Below are 18,420 nucleotides of genomic sequence, written 5' to 3'. Positions count from 1 at the left end.
GGGCAGATTGAGACAGGCTCCTTGCAGGGAAGGTGTTAACAAACAGCAGGTGATTAAACATGACAAGCGGTGACATTTCTGTTCAGGGTTCTCAGTCCCGGCAAAGCCAAGAATGAAGCTATAAACCCTGACATTTTGTGTTATGCACTGAGAGTTTTTTAATAGACCTCGTTCCCTCTTCCCCAGTCAACTCCTCTCCCTCGTCACCTCCCCCTCTCATCCAGGCCCCGGCGGAGCCCCCTCTCACCCCAGCCCACCTGGCCTGCAAGGGCCTTACTGGGCCTTCTGGCCCCCTGACCTCATTCTCTGGCCCCTCTGGCCCTCCTGGCCCAGGAGACCCGGCCCTCTGTGCATTTCTTTCCTTTGCTCTTTCCTGTTGCCCCTCTGTAGTACCCCCCCCCCTTCTTCCCTCACTTGCTCACCTCCTTTTTTTGGGTCCTGATCTCATAGCCTGTCCCAGTTGTCCAGGACAGCAGGTGGCTGTCCCTGCGCCCTCTTTGTGCTCAGAACATTTCCAGACAGACTTGAGAAGTGGGTATAGGGAGATTGTGGGGATTGGTGTGGGATTTTCTCCCATCTTCTTCTTCTTCTTTTTTTTTTTTCTCTCTCCTCTCAATCCCCTTTTCTCCTTTTTTGGGACAAGGACAGGAGGGAGAGGGAGAGACTTGTTCTTCACTGCTATGAGTTGCTGGGTTTATTCAGAAAGGAACTAGCCAGCAACAGTTGTTCCTCCTGCATTGAGAAACTGGAACAACTGGGGCCTCTTTTGTTCTTTGGGCAGAGCCTGTGAAGGGCATTTGGAGGTGAGCCCCGGGCTCAAGAGGGCAGGAGACCACTAGGCGGGGTGTGTGTGTGTGTATGTGTGTGTGTGTGTGTGTGTGTGTGTGTGCGCGCGCCTGTGCGTGCATGCGCCAGGAGTCCCTGCCCTGGCACACAGAGACGGTTCCTAGAGCTCTGCAGGGTTTAGTGCCGAAAGTCAGGCCACATCCTGGGGCCCCCGCTCTGTCCTAGAGAACTCAAGAAGCACTTAGTTTTCTCTGTTCATTCAGTAAATATTTACTGGGCCTGACACTGCACTGAGCAGTGGTTCTCTTCCATAGATCTCGCGGTCTAGGAAGGTGGTGGGATTGTGAGTGCTACAGAAAAACTACGGGAAAAAGCTGGGCTCGGGGAGAGAGCAGAGGGAAGGGCTGTTCCAGAGAAATCCCCAGACGAAGCCACACCGCAGCTGGGACCCTAGGGGGATGTGTAGGAGCACAGGGAGCCACTTCTGCCCAGAGGTCCAGGAGAAGCAGGTGCCACCCCCTCGGTCTGCCTGGCATGGAATAGAGTTTGGCCAGTGTCCTCCCCTGCAGTGGGGGCCTTTTTTCTCTGCAACTCCACACTTGCTCACCCTGCCCCAAGACTCTGCAGAGCACCCCAGGAAGTCATGGCCCATGGATTGGGGCCACCACTGCCTTTCCCATTTTCTAGTTCCTTGCTGATGACTGACGGGTAAGGGGACAGGCCTGGTAGAGGGCAAGGTGCAGAAGGGACAGGAGCCAAGAGAGCATCTTGTCTGCAGTTTGCTCCGGCCTCTCCACCTGTTGATCTCAGAGCTCGGTGGGATGGCCGGACCCTTGGAGCCTGTGCTCTGTGCTCTGTGGTGTAGGAACTCTCGGTGCTGGGTGTCATCCCCGTTAGACCCCTGAGACCTCAAGGCATTCTTCCAGGTTCCCTGGGCCAGAGGGGAGAGTGCCAGTTGGGCTCAGGATATAGTTGAGGGATTCTGCCAAACCAGGAGAAGGGTTGAATCAACCTCTTAGAGAGCCAGGACAGCGAGGAGGCTGCAGAGCGACCCAGAGCGTTCCCGAAGGCAGCCAGGGTACAGCTCCTTGCCCACCTGGACACACACTCCAGTCAGTGTGTCTCTCTAGCCACAGCCACTGGGCAGCCATAGGACCTGATGTCTGGAAGGTTTCCCCCAAGTCCTCTCTCAGCCTCTGCCCAGGAGTGCAGGAGTGGGTACCCCCTCCCCCCGATCCCCCAACCCGCCCAGGCATCCTCCACCTTACCACTCTACTGAGAGGGACCAGGTTGCCTTCCTGTCTTAAAAGCAGTATCAAGGGCCTAGGGCAGACTCAGCCACCAGCTCCCTTCCTCATCCCGCTCTGCCATTCTGCCAGGCCTGGCCTGGGTCCCTTACTGCTGCCCTGACACCCACTTTCCATAGTCCAGCTGGACCCCCTGAAGAGCCAAGAGGCTCAGCTTTGCTCCCTTATTTGGCCACTGGGTGCAGAGATGGGGGGCAGGAGAGCATGCTCAAAGGGAAGGCAGGGGAGGGGAGTCCCAGAGCCTGGACTTGGCCTGCTGCCCCTCAAGGTCCGTAGCCAGGTTTTACTGTAATCCCTACATCCTGTTGCAGATCCTTAATCAGCTGGAGCCCAGGTTGGGCTGGACCCTGTGGTGACACTCGGGCCTGTAGCATGGAAAACCTGAAGTGGAGTTTTCGGAGCGGGGGTTGGGACTGTGAGGATGAGGCAGGTGGAGGGGAGGAGAAGGGCTCCAGGGTAGTACAGGATGTGGACAGAGCCCAGACCCACCATCCACCGAAGCGGGCTGGGGGTGGAGGAGCAGCTGCTGCAGGCTGGGAACCAAGTCAGTGGCCCAGGGGCGGGGCAGGGGGGAGGGGGAGGCCCATGTGGGCCCCTCAGAGAACACTAGTCCGTGGGGGCTGCCAGGTTGCTGGTCCATTACCCTGGAGACAGCTGGCCTAAGTGACAGAGACTCGAGCCTGGAATCAGCCAGACAACCCTGGGTGACCAACTAAACTTCTAGCCTAAGAGGGTTCCTGCCATTCCAGGAGCTCTGCTTGCTACAGACGGGCAGGCACAGAGGGCCCAGGATTTGGGCAGCCAGAGCGACACAGAGAGACAGAGACAGCAGGACAGGCGCCCTGGCTCAGAGCTCCGCGCTCACCCACAGCCCCTTAGTTCAGCCCAGCCTTGCGGTCTCTGCATGAATCTTGGTGACAAGTTAAGACACAGAGAGGAAGGCACCCCACCTGAACCCCAAGCCTTCTCAGCATAGGATACAGTAGTGGGGGAGAATAAGAGGAAATGCATAGGCCAGAGCTAGGCAGAGAGCGGAAGGCAGGAGAGAGCTGGCTGGCAGCGGGCGGGCAGACGGGCGTCTGTCCTGCCAGGGGCCTGGGCTGGCTCTGTAGACAGCCTCTTTTCTATATGGAAATGAAGAATTTAGGCTAATGGAGCTCAACCATCTCTAATTTTGCGATGGCAGGAGGATTTTGATTGAAAGTAATTAAGCAAGCTAGCTGTAAAATTAATTAAAGCAAAAGGGGGGGATTTTTTATTGGATTGGATAGCGATATAGCGTCTGTCAGGCGGGGGACGGATGGGGGTGACCTGAATCCTCTGCCCTCCCCCCTCCCACCCGGGACGTTTATGTCACTTTAATCTCCTTACAGCGGCTGCTGTGCATTTGTTTGAAATAATCAAGGAAATATGGTCAGAAATTGTCAGCTTTCAGATCTAATTTACCTGACAGTCCCTGCGCGAGCCCGCGCGGCCTGGGGAGTGAGCGCGTGTGAGCTGAGCTGGCGGGGGAGTGGAGTGGGCTGGAAGCACTGTGGGCGCTTCAGCCCGCCCCAGGCCCAGGCATCCTCTGAGGGGGGAGGGACAGGGCTGTCAGCCCCGTGGGCACCTCCCTGGGCTTTGCCCCTCCTTGGAACAGGCCCTCTACCCCCCCACCCCCACCCCCACCCACCTGCTGCCTCTTCCTCCATGCAAACCAGCTTTAAGGTTTAGGGAATATAGGATTAGAGAGGTGATTGTAATTCCTTATTCCAGATGGCTGACAACTGCTAAAGCCCATCCACCAGGGCCACAGTTTTAAAAATACTCCTAAATTAGTCCCCTCATGTCCTCGTGGTTGGCCTCCGCAAGAGGATTGGAAAGATTGGCTGTGGGGATAGAGGGAGGTGCAGTCTGGCCACCTGCCGCCCTTCCCACCTCTTCTGGGACTGAGCCTCCTGTCCAGGGCTTCTCTGTCCGAGGCCCTGTTCCAATCCCAGGATGGTGCTTGTCCTGCTTGAGTCTTCATGGCGCAACTCACGAGGTCCAGGGGGGCTTGGTCCCTGGCCCCCCCCAGCCCCCCACAGGAAGGGCACTTCTGCACTTCTGCCTCCTCCCCGCCATCATGGAAAAACAGGCCCACAGCTCCAGCCTCTGCTTCTATTTCCCTTGGAGCTCTTGGGTACCCTGCCTCCCAGAGGCTCTGAGATCTTGGGGTCCCTTCCCAGCTGGGCTAGGATGTGGCTTGAACCTTCCCTAGCTGGGAATCCTGTGGGGTCTCTCTTAAGCAGAAATGGGGGGCGCTTTGGTCTGCTGAGGGTGAGTGGGTTGAGTGGAGTGGGGTTCCAGCCCTGTACCTGTCTGGTCCTGGGCAGCGAATGACCTGTTCTGTCACCAAACCTCTCTATTGCTCAGGCTTCTGCCTCCGTGCCCAGTACTTGTTCCCAGGTGGCAGTAGAAAGAGGGTGAGCGGGTCCTGAGTGCAGGCTGCCCTCCGGAGCTCCCCGTCCTGCCCCAGCTCCTCCCTGTTCCTCTGAGAGAGAGAAGATGTTGGGAGTTGGAGAAGCAGCAGATCAGGACAAGCATCGGGCTCTGCACTTGCCCGCTGTAGGCCATGCTCACTAGAAGGCCTCTGTCCTATCTGCTCTTGGTGCCACCCGCTCTTTTGTCCTCCGCCCATCCTTCCTCTGGCCCTGAGGGTGCCTCCCTGCCCCCCCCAACCCACTCTGGGTCAGGGTGACTCAGTCTGCCTTCGCTCGCAATGAGGCAGGGTGAGCGGGAGGCTGGGGAAGCATGGCCTGCCCCCGTCTGAGCTCTCTCTGCGTCTACCTCCACTCTCCCCCCACCATGAGTCACTCACGGGGGGTGCTGGGGATGAAACCCCAAAGAGCTCTGCCCTGGAAAGGAGAAGAGCTGCTGGCTCTCCTGCAGTTCCTCAGAGCACAGGTTTTGGTGTCTGGAATCCAAGCAGCACAGGGGGCTTTGGGGCCCTGCGCTTTGTTGCAGGTAAGAGGCAGTGGTTTGGCTAGATACCATCAGAGCCCAACCAGAGACAGAGATCCTGCTCTGTATGCCCATCAACTGCCCAGGACCCAAACCCCACAAGATGGGAAGTTGGAGAAGGTCTTCGGCCTCAACCCAACTGCTCATCACCACACACAGCTCACAGCTGCTCCAGGCAGCCTCAAACATGGAGGCACCGGCCCTGCGGCCTGCACCAGGGCCCAGGAGGGCCGCTAGCCCCAGACCAGGGAGACTGTTCGTAGGCTGGAAGCTGGTCCCAGGTAGGATCCACAGTGGAGGGAACTCCTGTAGAAAGGATCCTGTGGCAAGTGACTGGGGCTCCGAGGCGAGAGGAAAGGCCCCTCACAGTGCCCTAGTTGGGGTGCTCTCCTGGAAATCCACTCTGGAACAAAAGCACTTAGGTCTCTGTGACTCTCCCTGGAGGGGAGGAAGGGGGGTGAGCAGGGCTGGCCATGGGTGCTAGGATTGGAAGGGCGGAGGCCACCCCTGGCTGAACACAAGCCTTCCACAACAGCCTACAACAGCGAGAGTCCAGGGCGTCTGAGCCAGAGCGACTCTTGGGCACCTGGAAATCAAGGTCAGCCCATTAGGGCCTTGATACCCACCATCTAGCCGAGCCCTCCACCCTTGAGCTAGTGCCTGCTGTCTCCTCTTCCCTGGTCCCTAGGCTTTGAGGTGTGGCCTCTCCCCACGACCTGTCTCTCTACCTTCCCCTTGTGTAGGTACATTCCTAGCTGAGTCTTTTGGATGGAACTTGGGAGACAAGGGGAGGCAAGATGGCGGATAATGGGCCCGGCCCTTCTAGCCCCAGGGTACTCTGGTTTTGTTGACCAGGCCTAGGTCTCTGCAAACCTTGGTGAAGAAGGACTTGTCTTGTACGGGGTTTTGCCTAGCCTACCTAGCTGGGCCTTCTCTCCCTTTCTGTGAGACCTGGCACTTGTTAGGCTGGCTGGTTCAACCCCCCCCCCCCCAACCACCCCCCACCCCCCCACACGCACCCAGGACAGGGAGAATTCTTCCTCATGCTTAATAAGGTCTGGTAGATTTGAGAGAGTTCTTTCCCCACAAGAGCTGGGAAAGAAAGTTGTGGGAGGAAGCTCAGGGGTGCAGCCTCAGGAACCAGTCCCTGAGGGTCTCCACGGTGCCAGGCACATGGCTGCACCCCGCTAGGACCCTGCTGGAGTTGGCCGGATCTGGCCCAGCGCTAGGCTCCTGGAAATGCCTGTAGCCAGGCTGGGCCGGGCCATCACCAGCTTCTGGCCGCACAGTGGCTCCCCATGCAGGACCCAGTGCTCCTGGTATATCCTGTCTTCTCCCCTGATCCCCCTGCCACCCCAGGCCCAGCATTTCTTTCCTCCCACCTGGCCTCAGTTTCTCAACCATCAGGCCTCCCGTCTCCCTGGCCCAACTCTGGCCGGGCCTCCGTCCCCCCTGGCTTCACAAGTCGCATTTTGCTGCCAGCGCAGGGCACTGAAAAACTGCTGGCACTGCCAAAAACCCTGTGTGCGCTATGACTCCCCAAACATCCCTTTATTTTTATTGTTCTGTTAATTACTGTTTAAACTTTAATAAGTTACTTCGTCAGGAGGGGGGACCTGCCGTGAGCTTTTCTGTGCAAACACGGGCCGGGAGTGACTCGGGTGTAATATAACCCTTTATGCGATGTGGGAATGTTTAGATTGTAACAGAAACTTGTTATTTTAATGACAGTTGGGGGGAATCTGAGCTCTGGAAGGAGGAGAGGTGGGTGCTCCCCTCCATCCTCACTGAGGGCTTCGGGGGTGGCCTGGCTTTGCCAGGGCTGCCCCTGGGCTGTGTAAGAGAGGGTCCAGCAAGCTATGGGGCTCCAGGGTCAGCGAGCCCGAGCTGGCCAGGTGGGATGGGAAAGTTGGGCTTGAGTGGTTGGGCGGTGGGGAGTGCAGGAGGGTTTTCCCATCCCAGGGCAGGGATAGACAAGCCTGCTCTGCAATGACCAAGCCACGGGCTCTGCCCCGGTCACTGTCAAGCATCGGGCCAGGTGCTCTGCGCTCCTCAGCGCCCAGCCGGACCTGTCATCCCCGCCACACACGCCGTACTGATGAGGACCCTGCAGTCCTGGGCAGAGGAAACTTGGCTCAGAGTGGCAAGCTTTCAAGTGGAGCCAGGCCTCTGGTGTGGGTTTATTTGATTTGGAAGCTTCCAGGGCACAGGTGCTAAGGGTGGTCTGGGAAAGCTGGACGCATCCCACCGAGCAAGGGGCAGGGGCCCCGCCCCCCACGCTGGGATCTGGGACTGGTCTTGTCAGCCCAGGGGAAGGGGGAGGTTTTGAAGTCTGAGGGCCGGGGGGTACCTGCCATCCTCCGATACTCCAGGCCCGCTTCTATCTCTGAGGAAGTTGGGGACTCAGGCCCAGGGTAGGGATGAGAGTGGCTCCTGCCTCAGTTTCCCCCGAGGCACTTCTGGCCCATACTCACTTCCAGAGTGGGGCTCTCTCGAGTAGGCATTGTACCCTCAGAGTCTGTAGGGCCCCCTGCCAGGACCTCAGGACACTTTGGGCCCTGTTTTCTTGCTTTGTCTTCATTTGGGAGAAAAAAAAATCGAAAGTGTCTGTCCATCTGGCCACACAGCCAAACTTCTGCTCTATTCCAGGCCCTGGAGTGGCAGCAAACAAAGGAGCCCCAAATTGCCCTCAAGGGCCCATGCCAGGTTGGTGAAAGTCTCACAGAAAGGACCAGACGGGGGGGGGGGGGGGGGGACCGCTGTCCAGTCATCCTGGCCTTGCATGCAGGCAAGCTCCACTCTCCGGGTTCCTCCTTGGAGGGCACCACGGGGAAGCCTGCCTTGGGGTGGGGGAGGGGGCTCCTGCTGAGCAGGTTCAGGGGTTCAGGGCCCCCGTGCCCTCAAGCTGGAGGAAGAAACCCCTCCCCCCCACATGGCGGTGGCGGAGTGGGCGACGAATCGCTGAGGTTTTCCTTTTCCGAGCAGCGCGTTTCCCTAAATTGTCTTTGACTGCGTGCATGGGTAATGAAAGTTTATGCCCTTGTTAGAAGGACAGGCGGCCAGTTCCAGTTAGAACTGGGGCTGTCTCCCCGCCAGCCCCCCTCCGCCCCCTCCCCAGCAGGAGGGAGGGGGAGAGAGAGAGAGAGAAAAAGAGAGAGAGAGAGAGAGTGTCCATGCACACACACTGGAGCCTTCCGAGCGCACACGTGTGCACCCGTGCCCCCCCCCCCATAGAAAGCTGTTAGGGGAAGGGAGAGGAGCTGGGGGGGGGGAAGAAAAAAAATTTCCATATTTGTGTAAGTTGCTTTAAAAGCATTTTATCATGTCATAAAAAAGGGAAAGTACTCTCAGAAATTGATCCTCTCCGCCAGCCCATTGGACAGAAGGACGTTGGGATGTTAATGGCCATCTTGCTCCAGGGTGGCTTATTAAAAAATTTATACATAAATGCTTAAAATTGCATAAATTATTTAAAAAAACCAACAAAGTAAGCAATTTGAATTCCCTCTTTTCCTCCCCTTCGCTCGGTGCCCCCTTTCCCAGCCCCTCCTCGGGGGGCCTCCCTGTTCCCCAGGCTCCTGTCCCCTCCTCGAGGGCCTTCCTCCTCCTCTTCCTCTTCCCCCTCCGCTTTCCTGCCATGCCCCCAGACGCCGCCACGGCTGTCTGCCCTGTCCTCCGTGGGGTTTTCCCTGCCTCACCCACAAATTAATGAAGTAGCCAGCCCACCACCAAACACTCACATGCACACGCGCTAATAAAAACACCACTAATAATGTCCCAAATCGTGAAATTAAATATTAAGGCCAAAGGAGGCGGACGAGAAGTGGAGCGGCCGCCGCCGCCGCCGAAGTTGGGGCTGATGAGTGTGTCTCTCGCAGGCGTGGAATGTCACCCACACATCCTGGAGACCGGAGTGGGGAGTTTTATGATGGTTTTTCATTGATTTGTTTCCCCAGCGCAGCTGCCGACCTCTATTGAGGGACAAACATAATCAGCACTGACGCAAATTAGATGGTTATTCGTTTTGAAAATTGACAGAAAAACAATAAAAAAGATGAAATGCTCCCAAATCAATAGATATAATGAAATTCAAATAATCCGAGAGATGAGGTCTCCATGGCAACTGATAATGTGGAAAAGAAAACAATTTAATAAAGGACAGACACACTTTGAAAACAGATTGGGCCCGGGGAGGGGGGCGGGCGGCGGGCGGAGGGCTGGAGTGCGGGCTGGCGAGTGAAGGATCACTGTCCGTCCCAAGGACACCCGCCATAATTAAGCGAGGCTTTCGGCCCCAGAAAGTGCAGATTCAGGTTTTAATACACAAAATTATTTCAGGAGCAGTGAATCGGAAAGTCGTTTGTAATGACCTTCCTGAGAGGCCCGGGCGCGGGGCATGTTGGAGGCTGGGCGGCCGGGCCCGGCTGAGTTATGGCATATTTGTGTTTTTATAGTGCGGAGGGGAGGGGGCGGGAGGGGGGAGGGGGGAGAAGGTTAAACAGTATTTACAGCTCAGTTGTTTTCAGAGAGGAAAGAGAAATAGAGTTCATAGGGAGATGCAGCGGGCGGGCGGGCGGGCGAGCAGGCGAGCAAGCCAGCCAGGAGGCCTCCGGGCAGCGGGGTGGGGAGGTGGACCCCGGAGGGTCTCCCCCACTTAGACTTGTCTGCACAGACCGAGGGATGTCAGGAGCTGCCCCCCTCCCCCCACGCCCCCCCCCCCCCGTCCCTGCATTGGCGGCTGGTGCGTGTGGCTCAGCCAGCCGGGCCTTCTGAGTGGGAGGCCTCTCTAGGGCAGCGTGGTGCGCGCGCGTCCACCTGCCCCTCCGCAGTCAGTGAAAAGATAAGACGTTTCCACGGCCTGCCGCTCACCCTCCCCAGGGCACAGTAAGGATGCCAAATGAGCAGGTGGGGGACCCATGTCCCCCCTAAGTGGCCTCCTACTTTATTCTTTCTGCCTCCCTGCAAGGGCCTACCTGGAGCAGGCGGGAGGGAAAGGCACGGCTCCGGCTGGCAGAAGTGGGGGCCACACGGCCTCCGGAACCACTCCCGTGGGGCAGGGCAGCGTGGGTCCTGAGAGCCCAGCCTTGGGGGGTCTGGGGCCCCCCCTCTCACCCCTGAGGCACCCCATCGGGCTCGGTCCTCTCCCTGGCTATGTTCTATTACCATGACCACATGCAACATTTTGGTTCTGGGCCGTTCTGCGTGCACACGTGTGAACGTGATTGTGCAGGTACGGTGATGTCCGTGTGTGTGTGCACAAGCAAGCGTGCAGTTTCTGTGCATTTGCTTGGGGTGTGTGTTTTAAATCTCCCCTGGGTGGTAGCTCTCTTTCTTCCCCCCTTCCTGTTTGGCTGTGACCTGGGGGAGATTGATCGCCATCCGGGGCCATGGATGGTAGCAGCTCCTCTGATTTATAGAGTTACTTACGCTAAGTGAGGCCACTTAGACGCGTCTGGATAGTAAACCTTTTAACTGAACTAAAAAATCATAATAAATAAATAAACAAGCTAGGGCCCAGCCACCAAGCCCCACCCATTCCCCAGCATGGAGCTGTTGAGAACCAGGGACCTTGCCCAGAACCCTGTGGGGACAGCAGCCAACCCTCACTCCCTTAAAGATCCAGGGGTCCATCCGTTTTGAGTTGAGGATGAGATCAAGCTCAAGGGAAGGACACCCTTCTTCTGCAGGGGGAGCAAGGGGAAGGAACCATTGAGATGTGGCTGTGATGGGAGGGGGAGGAGGGACATGGGGAGAGCTCACGGCACTCATGTCCCCCCCCAACACACACACACACACACACACACACACACACACACACACACACAGTGGTAGTAGGGATTAAACCCAGGGCCTTGCTAGGCAGCTGCTCACTTGAGCCATGCCTCTATTCCTTTCACTTCAGTTTGTTTTTTCAGATAGGGTCTCAAGCTCACTTTACCCAGTCTGACCTCCAACATCAGTCCTCCTTCTTCTGCCTCCCAAGTTGCTGGGGTTGTAGGGGTGACCCATGGTGCCTGTCTTTTGGGGGGAGGGGAGTACGGTTGTGGGGCTTGAACTCAAGGCCTAGGTGCTGTCCCTGAGCCTCTTTGTGCTCAAGACTAGTGCTCTAGCTCTTTGAGCCACAGCACTACTTCCAGTTTTTAGTGGGTAATTGGAAATAAGAATCTTATGGGACTTTTCCTTTTTGCCGGTCATGGAGCCTGAACTCTGGGCCTGGGCGCTGTCCCTGAGCTCTTCAGCTCAAGGCTAGCGCTCTACCTCTTGAGCCACAGTACCACTTCTGACTTTTTCTGCTTATGTGGTGCTGAGGAATTGATCCCAGAGCCTCATGCATGCAAGGCAAGTGCTCTACCACTGAGCCACCTTCCTAGCCCCTTATGGGACTTTTCTGCCCAGGCAGGTTTGAACCGAGATCCTCAGATCTCAGCCTCTTGAATAACTAGGATTACAGGAGTGAGCCACCGGTAACCAGATGGTGCTTATCTTTGTAATGCCGTGTATGTCTGTGTATCTATGTATGTCTCTGTGTGTGTGCGTCTGTGTGTCGTCTGTGTCTGTGTCTGTCTGTGTGCTGGTCCTTGAGTCTGAACTCAAGGCCTGGCACTGTCCCTGAGCTTTGTCCACTCAAGGTTACCATTATACCTCTTGAGCCACAGTGCTACTTCCAAATTTTGGGGTGGTTAGTTGGAGATAAAGAGTCTCACAGACTTTGCCTGGGCTGGCTTTGAGCCTCCGTTCTCAGATCTCAGCCTCCTAAGTAATGAGGATTACAAGTATGAGTCACCAGGACCCAACTTCTTCGTAATGACTTTTAATCATTCATTCCCCTCTGAACTCAACAGTCAGTAGAGTAAGAACCAAAATGATATAGGATGCAGCTTTTTGCGTGTGTGTGGTGATATTGGGGCTTGACCTCAAGGCCCAAGAGCTGTCCCTTAGCTTTTTTGCTCAAGGCTTGGCCACTACCACTTGAACTCTCAATTCCTTGTCTGGCTTTTTGCTAACTGGAGATAAGATTTTCACAGACTTCCTGCCAGGGCTGGCTTTGAACCATGATCCTCAGATCTCAGCAGCCTGAGTAGCAGGGATTACAGGTGTAAGTCTTTAGTGCTGCCCAACAGGGCTGCCCATCACAACAGAGTCTCAGGATTGGGCCCCGGGCCTGACCTATAGAAGGTGTTCAGCGATCTGTGAAGCTGAAGTTGAAGGTAGCAGTGGAAACTCTATCAGAATGCCTGCCCTGAGATACCAAGATAACTGGTGTGCAGTCTGTGGGAAGGGCGCATGCGGGTTAGGTCTGCCACCTTGGACATCTGAGCCAGGTGTCTTCCCACCACTGACTGGGTACCTGAGGTGTTTGTCACCTCTGCTGTCTCTTCTGGTAACAGAACAACCAATGTGTGGCTAGCTGATAGCCACCAAGGTGACTGCAAATGCCCAGCAGAGGCAAGATGTTCAGGACACCTCCGCTGCCAGTTGGCCCAAGAAGCCACAGGCTAGGGCAGCCACCAGAGTGGCCCAGCAGTGCCCATGGCCCCCTGGGTCCCCTGGGCCACAGCGAAGCAGGACCCCAGCACAGCGCCAACCCAGGGGACCAGCTCCTGGCCTCTGCCTCCCCATCTCCTGATATACAGCGGGCATTAGGCTGCCCAAAGGGATTCTGCATCCTTAGGAAGAAATATGTCCTCATTTTTCTTAAACACCGTTTCCACTGAGTGAAATGTTTAGAAGGGACGCGCGGGGAGAACTTTATTTCCTACCAGGGAGTTCAGAGCCACCAAGCAGAGCCCATAAAGCACCCGGAGCCTGGTAGCTGACAGGCAGCCCAGCCCCGAAACACATTACTCACGGATGGGGAGGGGGTGCCAGGCCTTCCCCGGGCCCCTGGGACTGCCCTCCCCTTGGCAGGACAAGCAACTCCCAGACCCAGGGCCATGGACTGTGACCTCCAAACCTCTCTCCTCCCCCTGGAGCCCAGGCTGCCTGTAGGAGAGGGCCTGGCTCTGACTGGGTGAGAAAGGAACAGTTCTAGCTCCTTTCAGCCCTTTGCCTCCCCGATCGGAAAGATTGGGGGACATGGCTGGGGGGGGGGCAGGTGCAGTTCCAGGAGCCCTCCCCCACCCCCTTCTCACCCAGCGCTGGCAGGAGCCCTGGCCTCAGCAGCCTTCGGAGGGAGTGATGAGATTCATGCCATACTGGGCCTTTCTCCCAAGGCCCTCCCTTCATTCGATTTCTGAAGCTGGCTGATTTGAATATTTATAAATATCAGTAAATTATTTATTGTAGCAATCTGCCGCACCATTTTACCCATCACAGTTAACACTTTAGGGGGCTCTGTGGTATGGGAACAGGAAGTCGGGATGGGGGAAGTAAAGAGCCCCGGGCAGGGAGGCCTGGACCTCCCTGGAGCTGGGTTGCGGACCGGGCTCGGCCCCAGCCTGTGAGGGCAGCGGCAGATCAGCTTCCTGGTCTAGCGCCCGCTCATCTGGGTTCTTAGGAAGCTTTGGTGAGCGTCTGCCGTAAAGGACCATTGGTGCCGCCCCCATCGGGGCCGCCTCTGGGGGCTCGTTGAGTTTGGAGCCCTGGCAGGGCAGCTTTGGAACCTGGGGAGCCAAGGAGGGGCCATTTGCTGGGATAGGGGAAGGGCTGTGAGGGCAGCCTTAGGCCTGGCCCTTGGCCCTGCCTCTCCCCGGCCAAGTGAGGTTACCTGGCCGGAGCATGTTGAGCCAGGTATGGCAGCACATCTGCCCATTTTGTCCCCCCCTCCCCCTCCCCCCCCCACCAGGGATCAGCTGATTTCTCTCAGATCCTTGCATGCCAGGCTCTGGGCCTGGCCCACACTTGCAGCCTGCAGCTTTTCTACAGGGGGCCAAAGCTGGCCAAACCTGGGGCCGGCAGTCAGGCCGTGAGCTCCTGCCTCCTTCCGCTCAGGGACCAGGCTGCGGCTTGCACTTTACCACCTCCCAGCGTTTACCCCAGAACCACTGGGAACCGGTGACACAGGCCACCAGGAGTGGCGTGGGCTGTTCAAGGTCTGTCTGGGCTGATCCTCCCTGGCCCTCACCCCCGAGTCTGCCTGTCCCTGGGTGAACGGGGCAGGAGTCCTCGGCCCTCCCGTCCTCCAGCCCAGGCCTGCCTCCTGGGCAGTATTGTTCCCAGAGGAAGTGTCCAGTGTAAATAGAGCAGCAGGCAGGCTGGTGGCGGGAAGGAGATGAAAGGGGCAGTGACAGGGCCGGGGACGGATGGCTTCCTCCCATTGAGGCCTGGCCACGGCGTTTATGTTTTAGGGAAGAAAGTCAGAGGCATGTTTACATGGACAGGAGTCTGGGGTCAGACCGTGGGGGTGGGTAGTCTGTGGGTCCCAGGGCCTTGCTGGAGTGGCAGTGGCAAAGTTCCAGGGGGTAGGCGGGAAAGCGGGCAGGCAGCAGCTGAGCCCTCAGCCCCAGACGTACCCCCCCTTCCCACCACCTCAGCCCCACACGTGTTGGCACTTACCACCATAACTCTTGCCTCTGCCTCTGCCCCTGCGTCCCCGGCCACCTCCTCCACCCTTGGGATCCGCAGGGGAGCCAGAGGGAGGGCAACATCTGGATGGCAGGTGGGCTGGGGCTGAGCAGCAGCTGGAGGGCAGGTGTAAGGGGAGTTGGCAGGAGCAAAGGGGCCTAGGGTTGGGGGCGGGCCCCGGGTGCACAGCTGCAGCACAGCTGGTGGGGGGGGGGGTGCCAGGCCGGGACTGAGCAGGCACACAGCCGAGACCAAGAGAGGGTGGGCTGGGCTGGGTGGGCCAGGGTTCGGGAGCCTCCAAGATGGGTGTGGGGGGGCCCGGGAAGGGGGTGTCACCAGCAGCAAGTGCAGCCTGGGGAGCTTCTGCTTCCCTCTTCCTTGGGATAAATATTTATAGATTCATTTGCCGTCTGCCATACACACTTGGCTGCATACCTCCTGGTAAAAATAGTGTAGGCTTCCCCTCCCCCATGCCTGCCCTTCCCTTCCCCATCCAGGACGGGGGACACAGCGGGCCAGATGAGGCCTGCTAGCTGGCTCGGAGGTGAGACGGGGTGGGGGCGATGGTTCGGGGCACACTGCTGGGCTTCCAGGAGCTCTGTGTCCCTGCAGAAAGAGGCAGGGAAACTCCGCAACGTCTTGGAGCTGTAGACGGTCATGAGTAGAATGGACATCCAGCAAAGGCAAGGGTTCGGGGTCCTGAAGCCATGGGGGCCCGGGACTGAGAGGACAGTGAGCAGACCGGGCAGACCCTTGTGCGGCAGTGAGCTGAGCCAGCAAGGCCATGCACCTCCATCAGCTAACGACAAGGCGAGGATCTGGGGCAGCGATACTACTGTGTCTGTCAAGGGACGGTTATCTGTGTGTGTCCCCGTGTGGGCTGGGGCCTCTGGGAACACACTTCTGGCCTCTCCGTGGGTATGTGTTTTCGTGGGGCTTGCTCCATCGTAGAGCAGTGCCTTTGGACCATAGGCCCGAGGAGCAGGTCTGAGTCTCTTCTCCCACCGGGAATCTGCAGGTTTCCCTGGGAAGGGGTGTGAGAGGCATGGTTGAATGGGGCTCCCACCTACACAAAGGAATGTGAGCTGAACCCCTTCACCTGGCCACCACCCTGTGCGCACTAAACGGATAAATGGACAGACAGATGGACAGTTGGGTGCTATATGTGCTGTGGGTACTCTTGTTGGCCTTCCTGGCCCTATGTCCCCAACACTGTGTGGGCCCTGATGAGGCAGAGTGCAGAATAAGCGGCCACATGCCGTGGTCCAGCCCTGTCCAGGTGCTCTGTAGCTGTCCCATCGTGTTCTGGGCTGGGTTGAAAAGTGGGCTTCTCAGGAGTGGCCAGGCTTTCCGGGCTCCAGGAGCCAGCCAAGGCACAGCAGGAGAAGGCAGGAAGTCCCGGGAGGGGAGGAGCAGCCTTCGCGAGGAGCTCTGTGTGTGGATGGCCAGAGAGGCTCCCGGGGTGGGGGTGGGGAGCTGGGAAGACCCCGATGAGGGAAGTTCCTCAAAGAAGATGGAGGTCTTTTGGAAATCCTGAGTGGCCACTGGCCGAGGAGAAGGGCTCCGTGGTCCACAAGCAGAAGTTGTGGTTTGTGGGGCCCAGGGACTTGACCTGGCCGAGGAATGCCAGAGGATGGCATGCTCGGGTGGAGGGATGCCAGCCAGGAGCGGCTGGGTCGGCAAGGCAAGAGTCTGGCCCAGGCGGGAAGCTGGCAGCGGCCGAGTCCTCCCCAGGGACCTGTGGTGAGGTGAATCCCAGGCAGGTGGAGCGGAGGAGCGGCCCTGCCAGCCTCCCCGAGCCGTCCTGTCCCCCTCAGCACCTGCGCTTCAGCACCCCACGACCCTTGTGTCTTTGGAGGTGCCACCCCTTATGTGGGGCTTTTGAGGGCCAAACAAGCCCAGGAAATGCTTCCTGGAACCAGATTTCAGGAAGAAGACTTGGATTTAATGAGCCATTCATTCGTTCATTCATTCATTTGGGGGGGGGGGGTCATGGGGCTTGAACTCTGGGCCTGGGCACTGTCGCTCAGCTCTTCAGCTCAAGGCGAGTGCTCTACCACTTGAGCCACAATGCTGCCTCTGGTTTTCTGGTGGTCAATTGGAGATAAGAGTCTCATGGACTTTCTTGCCCCGGCTGGCTTTGAACCGTGATCCTCAGATCTCAGCCTCCTGAGTAGCTAGGGTTACAGGCGTGAGCCACCGGCGCCTGGCTCATTCATTCATTTTGAACCACTACTACATGCCAGGCACTGTAGTAGGCTTTGAGGATAAAGCAGCTCGGGGGTCCTGCCAGCCCTCCCAGCCTGGCGGGGGAGACGAGGCTACGCCAGGTGGTCTCAGAGCACTTGGATGGAGCCATGATGGAAATGACATGATGGATGTGATATTGTGTGATATGGGGAGACCTGTGGCTTGGGGGTGTGGGCCTGCCCAAGGTGGGGGCGGGGCACCATCCAGGCCTCTCACCGCCATACCCCCTCTCTCCCCGCAGCTGAAGGCACCCGGTGCACAGACCCGCCCGCAGGCAAGCCGGCCATGGCGGCCAAGCGCAAAGGCGGCTTGAAACTCAACGCCATCTGCGCCAAGCTGAGCCGCCAGGTGGTGGTGGAGAAGGGAGCGGAGGCCGGCGGCCCCCCAGCCGAGGGCAGCCCCCTGCGGCCTCGGGACAAGGAGCGCAGCGGCCCTGAGTCTGGGGTGACCCGGGCCCCCCGCAGCGAAGAAGACAAGAGACGGGCGGTGATCGAGAAGTGGGTGAATGGGGAGTACAGCGAGGAGCCGGCACCCGCGCCCATGCTGGGGCGCATCGCCCGTGAGGGCCTGGAGCTGCCGCCCGAGGGTGTCTACATGGTCCAGCCCCAGGGCTGCAGCGACGAGGAAGACCACGCACAGGAGCCCTGCAAGGACAGCGGGGGCCTGGAGGACAAGGACGCGGATGGACCGGCCGCAAAGGATGATGGTAGCTCTGGTGGCAAGCAGGCTTCAGGTGAGTGGCTGGCCCCGGGGTAGGGGTGGGGGTCAAAGATTGGGAAAAGGCACAGCGCCACGGGGAAGCCGAGAAGGGTGCTGTGTCCAGGGAGCGTGCCCGCTTGCTCTTCCAAAGGCCAGCCCCTCATCCGACCCACACGGACTCCTGTCAGGCAGAGGATCAGAGACAAAGGCTAGAGGGACAGGTGGGTGGATGGCTGTGTGGATGGAGGATGGATGGATAGAAGGGTAGCTGGTGGTTGGCGTGATGGCACACACCTGTAGAGTGTCCAGGGGCCATGATACATGGAGTGGGGAGCCAGGGGTAGGCTTGGGGGCCCCATGCACTGCACCACGTGAGCCCCCGGAGGGCTTTGTCCCCCTCAGCCTTCCCCTGCCCGCGGTCCGGTCCCTGCCACCCCTCGCAGGCAGGAACTCGCAGGAGGACTGACCCGCCTAGCCAGCAGATTCCCTTACACCCCGCTGCCCAGACCTGGTCCTCTGGCTGACCTCTCCCACAAGATGGCCCCGGCCCAGCTTCTCCAGTGTCCCCCTGACCTCAAGACGCAGAACAGCCCGGTGTTCTTTCTGTCCCTGGGAGGGCAGGCCTGGGGTTCCCTGTGAGGAGCCCCAGAACTGGGCCTTGGCTGTTCTCCACAGACTCCTTCCAGGCTTCTCCCGGAGCCAGGCCCCTCCCCTGCCCGCTCCCCAGTCCCCTTCCCCCTGCAGTGAGGGGCGCATCTCCTCCCTGTGCGGGGAGCCCTGCGCAGCCACATAATTATGCATATAAGATATAAACAGAGCTGTTTAATTATCCTTCGCCACATCAGTGACAGAGTAATTAACAAACATTGCAAGATCAATGAGGAAAAGTGTG

At 58.3% G+C, this 18,420-nt stretch overlaps 1 protein-coding gene across 1 annotated transcript in view; it reads left to right on the top strand.

Moving 5' to 3' along the window:
• Positions 1–18,420, top strand: part of Casz1 (castor zinc finger 1) — a 54,627-nt gene that overhangs the window by 11,814 nt on the left and 24,393 nt on the right. Inside the window, exon 3 of the mRNA XM_042695696.1 lies at positions 17,071–17,562. Coding sequence (XP_042551630.1) covers positions 17,071–17,562 — 492 coding nt within the window. The remainder of the gene's footprint in view (positions 1–17,070; positions 17,563–18,420) is intronic.

This window comes from Dipodomys spectabilis, unplaced genomic scaffold, assembly GCF_019054845.1.
Source record: "Dipodomys spectabilis isolate Male_0828 unplaced genomic scaffold, ASM1905484v1 ptg000188l, whole genome shotgun sequence".
In the NCBI taxonomy this organism is placed as follows: Eukaryota; Metazoa; Chordata; class Mammalia; order Rodentia; family Heteromyidae; genus Dipodomys; species Dipodomys spectabilis.
Note: the sequence above shows the minus strand (reverse complement) of the source record. Positions and strands in the feature narration are given on the sequence as shown.